General features: G+C 42.6%; 1 protein-coding gene and 2 long non-coding RNA genes across 7 annotated transcripts in view; 1 reads left to right on the top strand and 2 right to left on the bottom strand.

Moving 5' to 3' along the window:
* The window catches only part of LOC123354190, a 3593-nt gene extending 2367 nt beyond the window's left edge, over positions 1 to 1226 (bottom strand). The window contains exons 1-2 of the long non-coding RNA XR_006574658.1: positions 846 to 1226; positions 382 to 432 (exon numbers count right to left, since the gene is read on the bottom strand). This is a non-coding gene — a long non-coding RNA (uncharacterized LOC123354190). The remainder of the gene's footprint in view (positions 1 to 381; positions 433 to 845) is intronic.
* Positions 1 to 14363, top strand: part of NMNAT1 (nicotinamide nucleotide adenylyltransferase 1) — a 19407-nt gene extending 5044 nt beyond the window's left edge. Inside the window, exons 1-5 of one of the 2 annotated variants that reach the window (XM_044995943.1) lie at positions 9627 to 9761; positions 10643 to 10726; positions 11105 to 11288; positions 12007 to 12152; positions 13334 to 14363. In XM_044995943.1, the coding sequence (XP_044851878.1) occupies positions 10702 to 10726; positions 11105 to 11288; positions 12007 to 12152; positions 13334 to 13746 (768 nt within the window). In that variant the 5' untranslated portion in view covers positions 9627 to 9761; positions 10643 to 10701 and the 3' untranslated portion in view covers positions 13747 to 14363. Of the gene's footprint in view, positions 1 to 9587; positions 9762 to 10642; positions 10727 to 11104; positions 11289 to 12006; positions 12153 to 13333 lie in introns of those variants that run through there. The other variant, XM_044995942.1, reaches the window with a different exon arrangement.
* The window catches only part of LOC123354189, a 34979-nt gene continuing 21557 nt past the window's right edge, over positions 2440 to 15861 (bottom strand). Inside the window, exons 2-4 of one of the 4 annotated variants that reach the window (XR_006574655.1) lie at positions 13528 to 13650; positions 11798 to 11908; positions 2440 to 2479 (exon numbers count right to left, since the gene is read on the bottom strand). This is a non-coding gene — a long non-coding RNA (uncharacterized LOC123354189). The other 3 variants (XR_006574657.1, XR_006574656.1, XR_006574654.1) reach the window with 3 other exon arrangements.

Raw genomic sequence — 15861 nt, forward strand, 5'->3', positions numbered from 1 at the left:
GAAGAACACTAAGACATATTTAGGGTGAAGGAAGGATGGGAAGAGAAGTGAAAAGAAATTAAATTAGTAGAAAAGGATTTACTCTGCATTTATGGTCATTCATAGTTTCTTTCAATTTCACCCACCCTATTAAGTACTTTGTCACAAAAGCCAGACTCCAAATGGAGGCAGTGCAGATACATGACATTATTTCTGGCACTTACAAAAAGAAAATTATTTACTTGTTTTACCCACCACACCTTAGATTAAAACTGAATATTTAAGAAATCTAAATAACTCTTCATCAGTGCTATTGATTAATTATTTTCACTTAATTCAGCTTCCACAACAAAAATAGATTGGCCATTTTTACTTGTAATTATAATCAGCTTTTCTACTTACATGCTAACACCATACTGCCCTGTTTGGGTTTCCAGGACTTCAGTAGAGTACCTAAATAAACATTTCATTTACATTTTAAAGGAATGTAATAGAACATATTCTTTTTAGGTTTCACTTAAACAAAATCTAAATGTTGGGTCTAACTGCTCGACAGTGTCCTTTAATTAATTTAGATACTGTATCTACCTGACAATTTAAAGATATGGGTATTTCAGGGAAATGTGTAAAGCTAATTCTAGGCAGGGCTGGCTCTAAGCACCAGCAAACCAAGCACATGCTTGGGGTGGCACAATTTCAGGAGCCGCATTCCGGCCACCTTTTTTGTTTGTTTGTTTTTTGCTTCAGCAGTTGCGCTCCCAGAGATTTTTTTTCTTTTGCTTGGGGCAGCAAAAAACCTAGAGACGGCCCTGATTCTATGAAGGAGAAAAGGGTTAATTTCTCATTTAAAAAAAAATTAAAAGTACCTGCTGAAGTCACAGTGCTCACTGACAGCATCAGAGACAGATCATAAAGTTTGGGCTAGTTTTGGCCTGTGTAAGAAATCAACTATGAGAGGGACTTCTTGTTATCACTGTAGCAATGTTTGTCCGTGTTTTCAATTGATAAATGAAAGGAGTAGCAATACTTCTTTTTGACATTATGACTAGAAGTAGTCTGAAGGTGCAGAAAACATGCTTCCACCATTTTTAATCCAATTCACTAATTTCAAAATTAGGCTAATATTTTCCTAGTTTTTATTATTCTGTTCCATTTTATATGCCCAGCAATCCATCCTCTAAGTGAAAAATGCAGAGAGCCTGCAATTAATTATAAAAGATAATAGTGAAACAAAATTATTCAACTAAGTATACCAGTTGTAACTACAGTCGAACCCATTTATGTCGACCTCGGTTAACTTGCCAATCCTATTAAGTCGACGGTTTACAAGTGGAACCGCCAAACTCCCTCTTTGTCTTATGGGTTTCTCATCCGTTATGTCGATTCGCCGAACCCTAATATCTCGAGCCCGTCCCCGACCCACCGTGTCCCCAGCCGCCTGCTCCCCGGCTCTCCAGCCGCGTGGTTCCCCAGCCGCCCGCTTCCCGCGTCCCCAGCCGCCCGGCTCCCCGCGTCCCCGACCCACCGTGTCCCCAGCCGCCCGCTCCCCGGCTCCCCAGCCCCGCGGTTCCCCGCGTACCCGCCCGCCCGCCGGCTCCGCTTCGCCGCCCGCCCGTCCGCCCGCCCGGCTCCGCTTCCCCGCCCGCCCCCGCATACCCGGTCCCTGCCTGTCCCCGCCCGCCCGCCCGGCCCCGCATACCTGGTCCCTGCCCGTCCCCGCCCCACATACCTGGTCCCGGCTTCTCCTGCCGCCCGCCCGCCGGCTCCACTTCGCCGCCCGCCCGCCCCCGCATACCCGGTCCCTGCCTGTCCCCGCCGCCCGCCCGGCCCCGCATACCTGGTCCCTGCCCGTCCCCGCCCCACATACCTGGTCCCGGCTTCGCCTGCCGCCCGCCCGCCAGCTCCGCTTCGCCGCCCGCGCATACCCAGTCCCTGCCTGTCCCCGCCCGCCCGGCCCCGCATACCTGGTCCCTGCCCGTCCCCGCCCCACATACCTGGTCCCGGGTGGGGGTGGGGGGTGGATAGGGGTTTATCTCGATCATTGGTTATCTCGACGGCTTTTGGCAAACCCCTAGGCCATCGAGATAACAGGGTTCAACTGTATAACAACATTTTTATTATGGCACTGCTGAGACTAGGAGTCTGTTAAAATACTCAGGTCCCTTCATTTAAGAGCTGTTAGAAACCAAAGCCCTGGTCTACACTAGGAGGGGATTGATCTAAGATACGCAACTTCAGCTACGAGAATAGCGTAGCTGAAGTCAATGTATCTTAGATCGAATTAAAATTACTTACTTCGTGTCCTCGCGGCGCGGGATCAATGGCCGCGGCTCCCCCATCAACTTTGCTTCCGTCTCTCGCACTGCTGGAGTTCAGCAGTCGACGGGAGAGCAATTGGGGCTCGATTTATCACGTCTACACTACACGCGATAAATCGATCCCCGATAGATCTAAAGCTACCCGACGATCCAGCGGGTAGTGTAGATGTACTCAAAGGGTCCTATTAAAATGAAGTAGAAAATAGTTTTGCTTTAGAAAACATAAAATCAGAAGTGGAATGAAGGCTTGAATACATACATACATATTGTGTAGTCAAGGCAATTAATACAACAGTACAGACTCCTTCAGTAAAGGATCCTATACTCCTGAATATACAGATCACTGTACCAAATTATATCCATCGTCTCATCCACCTATATTTATTCAATAGAAAGATCTCTGTCACACCAACTAACACAGAGAAACTTCAGTAGAGGTTTCCTAACAGAAGATGTGTTTGAAAGAAATAGCAAGATGTTCTTCCTCCTGTTACATGTACCATTTATACCTGACTTAAATTGTCAGTTGTCACCCTGCTATCATAGAGATATTTATCAGGTACTTTTGGTGACACTGGACTGCTGGTGATTTCCAAAATACAGGCTGCAGGACCACCCTGCCATCACTACTTTACTTTAAATGAGCAGGCTGCTGATATAGAAACAGGAGTTAAAAATGGTACCACCTAGTTAAAACGTCAACAGGCCTTTCCTGCCACGTCCTTTATTGGAGTTTTCAGTCCTTCAGGTTTGTGCTGTCAGATCTTCAGGGGAGTGAAAACAGCTGCCAGTCTCCTTGTCAAAAGGGAACAGAAACTATGGGACAGGCTATGATTTCGCTCTTCTCAAGAACATCTCAGAATACTCAAATCAGCTCTTTAGGTAAGACACCTGCTTCATTTCTCCCTCTGTAATCTCAGAATTCATCATGCATGCATTAAAATAACCTCTACAAGTTTTACTAATTAAGCCTCTTTGTACCTCTGTAGGATGTAGAGCTGAAGGAGCGGAATAGTGATTCCAAAAACAAACACTATAACCTGACTGAGAAGAAAATGACAGGAGTCACATTATTATTCATTACTTACTACACAGTAAAATATTCCATCAATACACAACTCTGTTATGCGGTTACCTGAGGCGTTCAACTCTTGGTACTATATTTAAAGCTGGCAAAGGACTTGTAGCCACATTTCAAAGATACTGAGCATCCAACAATTCCCAAGCAGTTTGGGAATAACTTAGAAAGTCCAAAATTAAAAGATTTGAGGGGACCATTTTCATAGGAAGGGACATGGTACTATTAGATGATGCCTGTAGATTAACTGAATTTGTATTTTACATGATTTTGCAGCAGCAAACCTTAATCTGGAGACAAAGGCCTTAACTGCACTGGGAATTTTAAGGAGTTCTCCCATTGCCATGCAGCACCAACCAGGGCTGGCTCCAGCATTTTTGCCACCCCAAGCGGTGCCAAAAAAAAAAAAGAAAAAAAAAAGCCCCGATCGGCGGCACTTCAGCAGCAGGTCCTTCGCTCTGATAGGAACTGAGGGACCCGCCGCCGAAGAGCTGGATGTGCCGCCCCAAGCACCTGCTTGCTGTGCTGGTGCCTGGAGCTGGCCCTGGCACCAATACAACTCCACTTGCAAGCAATGGTGCAAGCAGAAGGGCATATTGATGCATGAATTTTTACCACTGTATCATCCAGATGCTCTCAGTGTAGACAAGGCCTTTGTCTCCTGACAATGTGCTGTTATAATAGCAAATTTAATTCCATCATCTGTTTGTCTAAGCATGGTCTAACCCTACCAGGTACTCTCCTATGAGCATATTCCCTTCAAAGCTTTTCAGTATTTTAGTCCCAACCTGGTTTGGACCATTTTTATATTTTGTAGGCCTCTCTTCACAAGCTTCTATTCCTTTCCCACTAGAAAGTCAATATCGATTGATGTTTATGCTACATTTGCTACTGTATCTGGAAACAGGTATTTTATATTATATATGTTGAGAGCACCATTCTACCCTGTGATATGTGGTATGCACTACTGTATATCTTGTAAAAATCAACGTTTGCCTTTAAATATTAGTAGCTCTTTCAAGTGGCAATGGAGGCTAAGCGTTTCAGTGACTTAAACATTGAAGTTTCACCTCTGGAGAACTGGATTAGAATCTTAATTTGGTTCATAAGTAAAAGTAGTTTAATGGTCTCATCCTAGTCTTTAGAAATCTACCTGGATCTGAATACATTAACAAAAGTACCACACTGCTATAGGTCTCTGCTCAGAAGACAAGGATGTTGTTGTGAGTCGGGATTGAGGAGCATTGTGTGGCTATCGTCAGTGCTATTAGTTTTATTAGTTCAGAAGCACTAAATTCACCTTTCAGAAATAATAATAATTAAAAGCTAATGAACAATATCTCAACTTACCCTGTACACAACTCTTCACCCTTTTGATAAAGAATTCAGGCTTTCATAATTTTTGCTCCTTTACTGGACTTAAGAGATTTTAAACTATTGCCCTGTTTTCTGCCGTGGATACACACACCCCTATTAAATAGCCCTAAAACAAAACTGTGCTTACAATCTAAACTGTGATGGTGTTTGGGCACTCCTCAGCTCAGGTGGTAGGCCACGTGAGTCCGGCAGTAATGAATCATAGCTGGGCTGATCAGATGTTCAAGAATCTGGGAGAAGTGCCATTTAAGAGAGGTTTTAATTCCAGTAATACGTGGCTGGTAAGAGTGAGAAAATTCTGTTATGCCCTGCAGTTCATTTCTGCTATCCATTGCCCTTGGATTTCAAAAGCCTGAATGGAGCTTACTTCCCTTAGGTCACCATAAGCACAGAATCCCTTTATTGTAACGAGAATTGTCAGGATTAGTGCAGAATAGCTAATTTTTAATCAGGGTAATATAATGCCCCAGTCTCCCCCCCCCAATATTTTAGTAAAGGTTAAAAACACTTTTAAAAGCCCACCTTAAAAGAACAAAATAAAAGTCTTAACTTGTACTAACATCCTAACCATATCTGTGGTTGCACCACTACTCCTGGGGAGGAGGGGAAGAGGGAAACACAGGTTAGATTAAAAAGTTTATGGGATAGAAAGGGATTATTTCAATACAGAAACTAGAGCTCTCCTCCAGCTGTTTAACTACAGTGGCATCTATGGAAGCAAGGATGGGTTAAACCTAAATGAAGCCCAGATGGGCCAATATTTTGCTCCCCAAGTTGGCCTTTGATACAGTGTCTTCCTCACTCTCTTGCAATGGACTCCATTTCTCAACCAGTTCACCATCTCTTACATACCCACTTGATGTCTGATTTTTCAAATGTGCTGAGCACCCACAACTACAGCTGGAGTCTTGGGGAGCTTTAGGTGTTCAGCGCATCTGAAAGTCAGATGTGGCTTCTCAGTGATTTGCTAGCCTCTGATTAAAAAAACCTAGCTCCTGGATCCTGCCTTACTTCACCTCATGACACTTGTCTGGCTGTGGCTGTCACATACATACTATGGATGTCTTGGACCAAATTCGTTCCTAATATGACCCTGTAAAGTAAGTTACAGCGGAGATTAATTTAGCTCGGCATATGCCCATGCCTGCAACAGGAGCTTGTTGCCAGGTGGCCCCTATAAGGATTCCAGCTCTGAAGGAATTAATGGGAAAAATACAACCATGATCTGCAGTAGCAGTTTTGCAATGGGTGGGCACCTGATACCTCCCCTATGCCCTTGGCACCTTATTTACTTCCCCAGGGCTTGTGGGGTGAGTCATAGTTAGAGCTTCATGTGTGTTGTTCCAGCTGGGAGGGGGAGGCAAAAGGTGGCCACTCCTAAATCTGGCTTCCCCCTTCCTCCACTGTGCTCTGCCCCCTAAGCTCCCAAATTGCATGACTATGGTGCCCCCCCATCGCCTTTGATCTCCCTGAGAGCCCAACACTGCTGCTCCTGCAGCTGCCGCTCACTCCAGCCAGGCAGTGTCTGCCCCCAGGCACGGAGAGTTATCTGCAGAGTTTGCAAAGCGCACCATGCACCACCGGGAGCCCTTCACCACCATCCAGTTGGCCACAACAAGCGAGACCAGCAGGGCCATGGCCAGCGACTGGACTAGGAAGCACAGTGGAGAAACCACTGGGGCAGGCTCACCGGCAGCTGTCCCTGGTCACACTAGTGTGTGCAAGTGGCTCACATGCTCCCAGACAGGAGATGCAAACCACTGCATGGAAGGGACTCACACTTTTGTGGGGATGGCACTGACACTAGCACGGTCAAGTGATTGCCCTGCTGTACGCTACCCCTGGGAAATACACGGGGACAGCCAAGAACCCACTCTATCAGAGCCCACTTTTGAAAAAGTTGAACAAGAGACTTGCCCAGGGCCACCTAGCAAGTTGGAGGCACGTTACTCTGAATTTACACCACTGTGGCTAAGAGCAGCTCCTTTGTCTTTCATATTTAGTTTTTATATTCTTTTGTTGTGTGCATGGGATTTCCATTAACGTTATGAGGGAAAACAGGCTCCTCAGTTGGGCAAAATCCTGAAATCTTTATTCAGAGAAAACATTAACAAAATCATTAGAAGTATTGCACAAGTAAAGGTAGAGTAAAAGCTGAATAAGAACTTCAAGATGTATCCTTTAATTTGGAAACACTAGCAGTGTTGCAGGAAAAAAACCTGAATAATCTTGAATTACGTATTTACGTTTTAGTGGCAAACTAGGCTTAATGTTATGGCTTCTTTTCCTCATTTTGAAAGAATATTTACTCAATTTCCTTGTCCTGTTTTACTTTCTGATATTGCTGATAAATAGTAAGTCGAGATACTTTGAACTATTCATGAGGCTCCAGGAAGTGATTTTTTTTCTCTCTGTTTTCTTTTAATTTAAAAAGGAAAATTTCTTAAATTATAGAAGATGAGAGGCAGGGAGCTGAATGGTAATATAAAGAATTTTGATAGATCAGTCTGAATGGAACAGTAGCAAAGAGAACAAGTAAACTGGTGATAACTTCACCTTCAGAGCTAAGAGGAGCTCTTCTTTTTCCTGTGGTTAAATCGCAAAGCTGCCAGCAAAGGAATTTTGTCTGCTCTCAGTCTCGGTAGGAAGAGCTGATAAAGGTGACTAGAAAAGATTTTGTTCCTCATGATACAACTAATAGACATCATTGTCACTACGTTCAGGTAAATTGGATTGTTCGTTAGATGCTATATTTTTGTGTCCAAATGTAGTAATGTTTGAGCTGCCTTCTGTATTAAATGTGGTGATTTGGTATTTTCATACTTTCATACTTACTGTAGTATGTGAATGCCTCCCAAATATTTTAAAATAACAATATCCCTCTCTTCCTTCACAGTGTGTAAGAGAATAATATCTTATAGTTTGTCTGTTTGTGTGCTGTGTTGTGTATCTTTCTGTGTGAATAACTTTTTGGGGAAATCTAACCTAAATAAATGAATTTTGCATTTAGTTCTGAATGTGTTTGTTCTAATCTCTTGCAGAAGGATTCATAGTTGAGGTCCAATTCCTACAAAAGTTCTGTTTCCGAGACTCATGAACCTCTTTCTGTTGATCAGTAGTTTAATTGTTTCACCTGAATATAGCTGTCTAGGAAGTCACAGTCACAGAGGGAGAAGTGATCTCTCAGTACCTAGACCAGTCCTGTGGAGGATTTTGAAAATCAGGACACAATCTGAAGCAGTTTCTGTGTTCGTTGGGAAGACAGTGGGAAAGTGAACACTGGAGTGATGCATTCATGGCAGCTTGTGCAGCATTTTTTACCAATAGGAGCTTTTTTCAGGATGTGTGGTTCATAGATCACTAATGAATGGATCACCCTGGACAGATCTAAGTTCGATAGGTGTAAAACCAGCGTAATGGAGTGAAGAATCTGTTCCTACGTTTCTTGAGAGTACTAATTTAGAGTAGTAGTTTTTGACAGAAAAGAATTACAGCCTAAAATAATATACATTGGTGATTGTGGACTGAAGCCAATATTTAATGAATGTGTTTAAAACACCCAGTGCTTCTGTTTTTTTCTCGATTAAACTAATATTTACTAGCAAGTCTGCCAAAAAATAAACACAGGGACCTTTAAACCTTAATTATACCATACATCACTGTTTTTTTAACCTTAGCCACCCCACAGAATGTATTATCTTCACAGTGATTATGATGCAAGCTAATGCTGAGAGGGAAATGAGGAAGTTAGTGGGTCTCCCTCTTTCATTAACTGTCAGCTGGTAGAGTGGTGGTACAATAATTTAGACTTGCTGATGTCTTTAGACTGGAACATAGGAGTTTACAGGTTTGGGATAAATTGCAGTGTTGCCAACTTTCACAATTCTGTTGTGAGTGTTGTGATTTTTATTTATTTGTTTGTTTACTTTAATTAAAGCCCCAGCTACTGGAATCAAGAGCTTGCATGAAAATCTTAGCTTTGGGTTTTGTTTTTTTTTAAAGTATGTTTTCTAGCCTTCTGGGTTGTGGAGAAAAGTGTATTGGAAAACATTAATTGACTGCACCCTAATGGCTCAGAAAGCCAAATGCAAATAAAAGGACCAACATTCCAAAAGAATAAACCTCATCATTTTTGAGGGGCCTGATTCATGATTTTTGAATCCTGGGATGGCAGTGCTGCTATTATTCACCATTATTCACCATTTACACTTTATACTTTACTAAAGCTCTGAGTTGTCCCTTAGTGCAGTCACATTGCTGCACATAAATCTCATGTTGTCTCCCCCTGCTCTCTTCCTTTTACATCCTTTGAAGCCCTGAGTAGCCCCAACTGTATGTTTCCCATACTTAAGGCCCAGATAGCCACCTTTGCCCCAGTCAGTCTCTCTGGTCGCACTTTCTCTGTTACACCTTCTGGAGGTAGCAGAATTGCATCCAGTGTTAACCTCCTAATTTCAAAGGTGGAGCATCATGTAAGAGCAGGGTTTCTCAAACAGGGGTCGCCGCTTGTATAGGGAAAGCCCCTGGCGGGCCGGGCCGGTGTGTTTAACTGCCCCTTCCAGCAGCTCCTATTGGCCCGGAGCAGTGATCCGCAGCCAGTGGGAGCTGCGATCGGCCGGACCTGCGGATGGGGGAGGTAAACAAACCGGCTTGGCCCGCCAGGGGCTTTCCCTACACAAGTGGCGACCCCTGTTTGAGAAACCCTGTGTAAGAGATTCTAAAGCAAACATTGATGTTAGCATGACGGGTTGTTAATTTCTAATCAAACGATCTGCTTTATTCAGGTTCTCTGTAGGAGCAGAAAACAACTTTTTTGTCCTCTCTCCTTACTGTAGTTTGTGGCTGTGACTCTGAAGTTCTCCATTTGGACCTGTGGCTTCAGAGAAATCCTATGGAGAATCCAGATAACAAGACAGAGGTCGTTCTGCTGGCCTGTGGTTCTTTCAATCCAATCACCAACATGCATCTGAGGCTGTTTGAACTGGCTAAAGACTACTTGCATGAAACAGGTAGGAGTAATAGCTTAGCTAACTCAAAATACAGCTCTGAGATGTGTGCGGTTGTGTGTTTAGGTGAGTGCATATGTGTGAGTATCTGCGATTGTTTTGCTATGACAGTGTCTATATTCACAAGATGTAGAGATGAGTATGAGTGTATGCATGATAATAATTAACCTAAGACAAAGAAGAATTTCCAGAGTTGCAGGGAATATAGCACAGTAATAGGTCATATCTGTTGTAGCCCTGGTTTATAATTAAAACTTTCAGGGTCAATGTGGTAGGAGGTAGTCAAGGAACACAGACTTAGCAAAAAGAACAGGAGTACTTGTGGCACCTTAGCGACTAACAAATTTATTTGAGCATAAGCTTTCGCTCAAATAAATTTGTTAGTCGCTAAGGTGCCACAAGTACTCCTGTTCTTTTTGCGGATACAGACTAACACGGCTGCTACTCTGAGACTTAGCAAAGGAATTTTTTAATCACAGACACTTAACTCTCTAACCTTTTCAAGAGTAACAGATCTTTGAAAAACAACAACATCCTGAATGCACCCGCCAACCCAAAGTCTAATCTCATCCCTCCTGTGAGTCCTGGGTTTGATCAGCATCCTTAAACTATGCATCTTTTGCTGCCTTCTTTTAACTGGTCATTTTGCATGTGCCAATGGCCTGGCACGTTATGGAGAAAAACAACCCTCTTTTAAAACAATCTGTCTCCCTGTTGTCTATGTGTTCCAGCTGGGTAAGTTTGGGATTACAGCTTCTCCCCTGTCATTCAGAGTCAAAGACCCTAATGATAGAAAAACTATTATTCTACTAGGGAAGAGTCATTCAATGTTGATAGCCCTTGATTGCTCTGTCATTGCTTCTCAGACATAGTTATTCCACTAGGTGTCAAGCCCCTGGCACAAAATGGATGCTCCAATCCACGATGAAGGCTGCAATACAACATGAAGGTCACACTTCAAAACAAAGGTTGTAATACAAAAGAGAGACCCAGAAACAAAATGGAGTCCACAAAACAAAAAGGAGTTCACAATATTGTCAATCTATCCCAGCCTCTTCTCCCCAAACCCTGAGACTATCACACCAGCTTTTTGTAGTCTGCATCACCCACACTTGGCAGCATGATTCAAATTCTCTTTCATAGTTGTGCTCCATTCATCGGCCACAGTGCACAGCACTTTTCCAGTTCCAGTAGATTGGTTAACAAGGCTCTGTGGGAAAATAGCATTCATCTTCTTTTAAAGACCATAATGACCATGCATATGAAGTACTTTATGTACAATACAGTGAAGTTGACATCTGCTCAGTCACTCCTTATGTTTTTGTGTGGGTGTGTTTGTCATGCAGGAAAATACAACGTAATCAAAGGAATCATTTCCCCAGTGGGTGATGCATATAAGAAGAAAAGTTTGATCAGCGCCAATCACCGAGTAACCATGGCAAAGCTTGCTACAGAAAGCTCAGACTGGGTGCAAGTTGATGACTGGGAAAGCAGCCAGAATGAGTGGCTGGAGACACTCAAAGTTCTAAGGTATTGCATAGCCATACACTGAAAAGTCACATATTCCTTGAGTAGGATCAGGACAGGAATGGTTTAAATGGCTAAGGGTCAGTTCTGCAACTCTTAATTACATGAATAGTCCTGGAAGTCAAAGGGACTATTCATATAAGCAAGAGTTTTTCACATAAATAAGGGTTGGGGGATTAGGCCCCCATGCATATATGCTGAGACTATGAACAGTTTAAAATTTCCAAGGGCATATCATTTACTTACTTATTTTTGATGACTTTTTAGCATTGAAGAAAGTGAGGGATTCATAATGGTGACTAGAGCCAAGAGTAGAGTGGGCCCATGCTTCCCTCACTGAGCTCTGCTAATGCACAATGCTGCTCTTCCGTGCTTTTAAATGTAGTATGAGAACCTTAAAGGAATGCCTATTTTTCAATCTTCCTTCACCCCTGTGATGCTCCTGTGTCTACCTTTCCTCTCCATATGGTTTGTGTCACTCTAACGCCGTCCAATTGAAAAAATAAACTTACTGAATTGCTGATGCGTCTAGCTCCAGCACGTCGGCAGTCACAGGACTCAGATCTCACAGCCCATGATTGGGGCAGTTCTCAAGAGACCTCTATGAAAAACTCAGGGTGCTGCTGCAGGAGGAAGTGATGAAATATGATTCAGTAGGTGGTTCTCTTCCCTAGGTTATTGCACAACTTTAATACTCTTTAAAAATTTATTTATTTTGTAGATACCATCATCAGAAACTTGCATCTTCTACTCCTGCTAACAGTCTGCAGAATGCTGTACCTTTAATAAAGCCAGGCCGAAAGAGAAAACAGGAAGCAAATAGATACATTCCTGCTAAAAAGAATCAACTGAGTCCAGAAACAAAAGGTTGAGTATGTTTGCGAAAGAAATCCCCATAGCAACACACACTTATTTTCAGGCCATGGTGATCTGCCATTGGGAAGCATTTTTCTGATATTAGATCTCAATTCTGACCTCCCTACTGAACAATGTAAAGAATATAAAACATCTAGATTATATGGCATGAATCAGTAGTCTCCTTCATAATAGTAGACTATCAGGGTGAAGTAATCTTGTTTTACAATAATCCTTAGGATAACAGAAATCTGAACTGGAAAAAACCATTTAGTTTACTGAGATTTGTCACACTACAGCTGAAGTTAAGGAATTGTGGGTCAGAGGCTCTTTTTATTCAATGAGGAAAGGAAGGACAATAAGCCAGAAGTCCCTTGTATATCCAGAAATGGGGGTGGGGTGTAATTTAAAACCCCATGAAAGTGGAGTAGCATGATTTACAAATTCTAGCTAACATCCAGATTGATTATTACTTCTTACAAAGATGTAATTTTATTATTCATCTCTATTTAACCTGAGCACCCGCATGAACTAAGATCTAACAAGCTTGCCAGTTTCTTACCACCCCTTTTGGTTTCAGCCAATAAGCCCCTTTCAACTTTCCATGATGGATTTTTTTCCCCAATTTGGTTTTTTGATCCTTTAAAAATAATTTGCCATCTTAGTCTTCCCTGGCCAGAGCCTACTAACGCCAGCTACCTATGAAGGGCATACAACTATCAAGCCAAACAAACTTCCTTTGGTGAAAGAGACAAGCTTTTGAGGTCCGCAGACCTCTTCCTCAGATCTTCAGCTTTGTATTTGGTTTCTCCTTCCCTAAGGAGAATCTCTTTGGAATGTCATGTAAGGTTTTAATAAAATTAGGATACCCTTCTGTATTTAACCCTTTTGTAGCTACCCCCCTTGAGCTGTCTCATCTTCAGTGGTGGATTGCTTCATCACAAGGCCAGCGTTAGGCTCATCCCTTAGAATATATTTTCTAGTGCTTTGTGCTCCCTTTGGAGACTATTCTGTGGATAGCCTAATAAATCTTATCAGGATGTTTTTTCTAATACACTGTCTGAATGTTCCTTTTCTTAATTTCATCCCATTACCTCAGTATACCCAGGATATGGAGAGGAAGTGTTAAATCCTTGCTGAGTCAGCAAATAGCAGTGGCTAAAACTGAACCTTTGTCCATTCCCTTTTTTTAGGTGTCCCACAGCTGAAGCTGCTCTGTGGAGCTGACATGCTGGAGTCCTTTGGAATCCCCAACTTGTGGAAGCTGGAAGACATCACTGAAATTGTGGCAAACCATGGCCTTGTCTGCATAACTAGAGCTGGAAACAATGCACAGAAATTTATCTATGAATCTGACACACTATGGCAACACAAGAATAACATTCACCTGATAGAAGAGTGGATCACCAATGACATCTCTTCCACCAAGATCCGGAGAGCACTGAGGAGAGGACAGAGCATCCGTTATCTGGTCCCTGATGCAGTCCAGGCTTACATTGAAAAACACAACCTGTATAGTCCAGAAAGTGAAGACAGGAATGTTGGAGTTATTCTGGCCCCTTTACAGAAATATGCTAGGGGGTGTAAGCAGGAACAGACACTGTAATCTAGCCTGTCTTTATGCTGTGAAAACCCTATGCTTTAACATGGGAAGATGTTTAATCTCTTCTAGTAAATCAGGTCTGATTCTGTAGCCCTTGTACGTATGTAAGTACCATTGAATTCAATGGGAGTTTTGTGCGTATGGGGATTGAGCTTTTACAGCACAGGCCTTGTCTTAAAAAAGTATGTTTTACCTCAGGTTAACTAACATGCATGAGCTATCCTGAGGTAAAGACACAGTGAGGACAAGGCACTTATGGTAAAACTAAGATAAACTAGGAAAGGTCAGCTCTATTGACCTCACCAAGGGTATGTCTACACTTCCCATATTACAGCACAGCCATGGCAGCGCTGTGATGTGGCCAGTGTAGTCACACTTTATCACCAGGGGAGAGCTCTCCCGGCGATTTAAACCCCCCCCCACCCCAAATGAGTGGTGGTAGCTTTATCGCCCAGAGTGCACCTCCCGGCGATAAAGTGCTGTCTATACTGTCGCTTTTGAGCGCTAAAACTTTTGTTGCTCAGGGGTGTGTTTTTTCACACCCTTGAATGACTAAAGTTTTAGTGCTGAAAGTGGCAGTGTAGACACAGCCCTAGTCTACCTCACAGTAAAAGGGTATGTCTACACAGCCGACATTAAAGCGCTGCCGCTTTAATGTGGCTGTGTAGTCATGGCTCCAGAGCTGGGAGAGAGCTTTCCCAGCGCTGTAATAAAACCACCCCCGCGAGGGGAATAGCTCCCAGCACTGTAGAACTGTCTACACTGCCACTTTACAGCGCTGAAACTTGCATCGCTCAGGGGTGTGTTTTTTCACACCCCTAAGTGAAGAAAGTTTCAGCGCTATAAGTCGCAGTGTAGACAAGGCCTAAAGTAACTTGTCTTCTTAGTGTTTTTACCTCAGGGATAGCTGACACTCATTCATTATCCTGAAGTTTAAGAATAGACCTTTTTTAGCAGTGAAAACAATGCCTTAGGAGCTTGATTCCTCCACTGTCCTTTACCTTGTCATTTACAGTTGTGCAAACTGAGAGTGAAGTGGGTGCAAAATGCTGCCACTCAGCTGTGCTGCTGTTTTACACTCACTTTGCACATGAACAGCAACAAAAGATGCTAGACAGTGGAGAAGCAGGCCCTGCAATTATGCATTTTAAAGGGGAATCATCAAGTGCTACAATTTGATACCTACAACTGAGCATAATTAAATGAAACAAAATGGGTTTTACAAACTCTGAAGTTACAGATATCTTTGACTAAAACTTAGTGTGCTGCTGTAAGCTCACTAGTGTAGCTGCTCTAAGCCGACGGGAGAGAGTTCTTCCATTGGGCTTAATTACTCTAGCCCCGACGAGCAGCGGTAGCTATGTCAGTGGAAGAAGCTTTCCCATCGACATAGCACTGTTCACACCGGCGCTTAAATCAGCATAAGTTATGTCACTCGAGGGGTAGCTAATTCAGACCCCTGAGTGACATAATTTATTTCAATTTAAGCTGTGGTGTACCTATAGGCCAGGCACTAGTGCATTAGAACCAGAAAGTGAAATTGACTAGAAACAGAAAGCAAAATTGACCTATTTAGTTTCGCTGTTCAAACTGAATGACCTGTAAAGTGATAAACAACACAACTGTTTTGAACACTTTACTGTGTTATAACAAAAGACAAGGTCATTTCAAGGCAAAGTTACACTTTCTTCCACTGTCATGTGTATTAACCGAAAGCTTGGGAATGTCTGCTCATGAAAATGAAAAAAAAAAATTGTTACAGTTCACCTATCACTGATCCATAGTAATTAGCATACTCCAAAATCTGGAGTATATAATAGTCTGATTTATTTTAAATACTATATTGTTCCTACTGTAACTACAGGATAAAGCAAAGAACAATAAGAAAGATTGCAAATCACATGCTAGAATAATTTTACATTTTAGCACCAGCAGCATAGTCACAGCTGAGTGGTTTAAATGAGGAGCAGGATGAGGCTGGGTTGGGTTTATATATAAATGCAGTGAATAACTTTATTTCTGTGTTTCCCTGCCAGGGGTCTAGGGCTTTGAAAAATTATTTGATGCTAATCAGGAGCAGGAAATTATATAATAATTGCCTTAGTCTAAGATTAACCC

Source organism: Mauremys mutica, chromosome 21 (assembly GCF_020497125.1).
Source record: "Mauremys mutica isolate MM-2020 ecotype Southern chromosome 21, ASM2049712v1, whole genome shotgun sequence".
NCBI classification, from domain to species: domain Eukaryota; kingdom Metazoa; phylum Chordata; order Testudines; family Geoemydidae; genus Mauremys; species Mauremys mutica.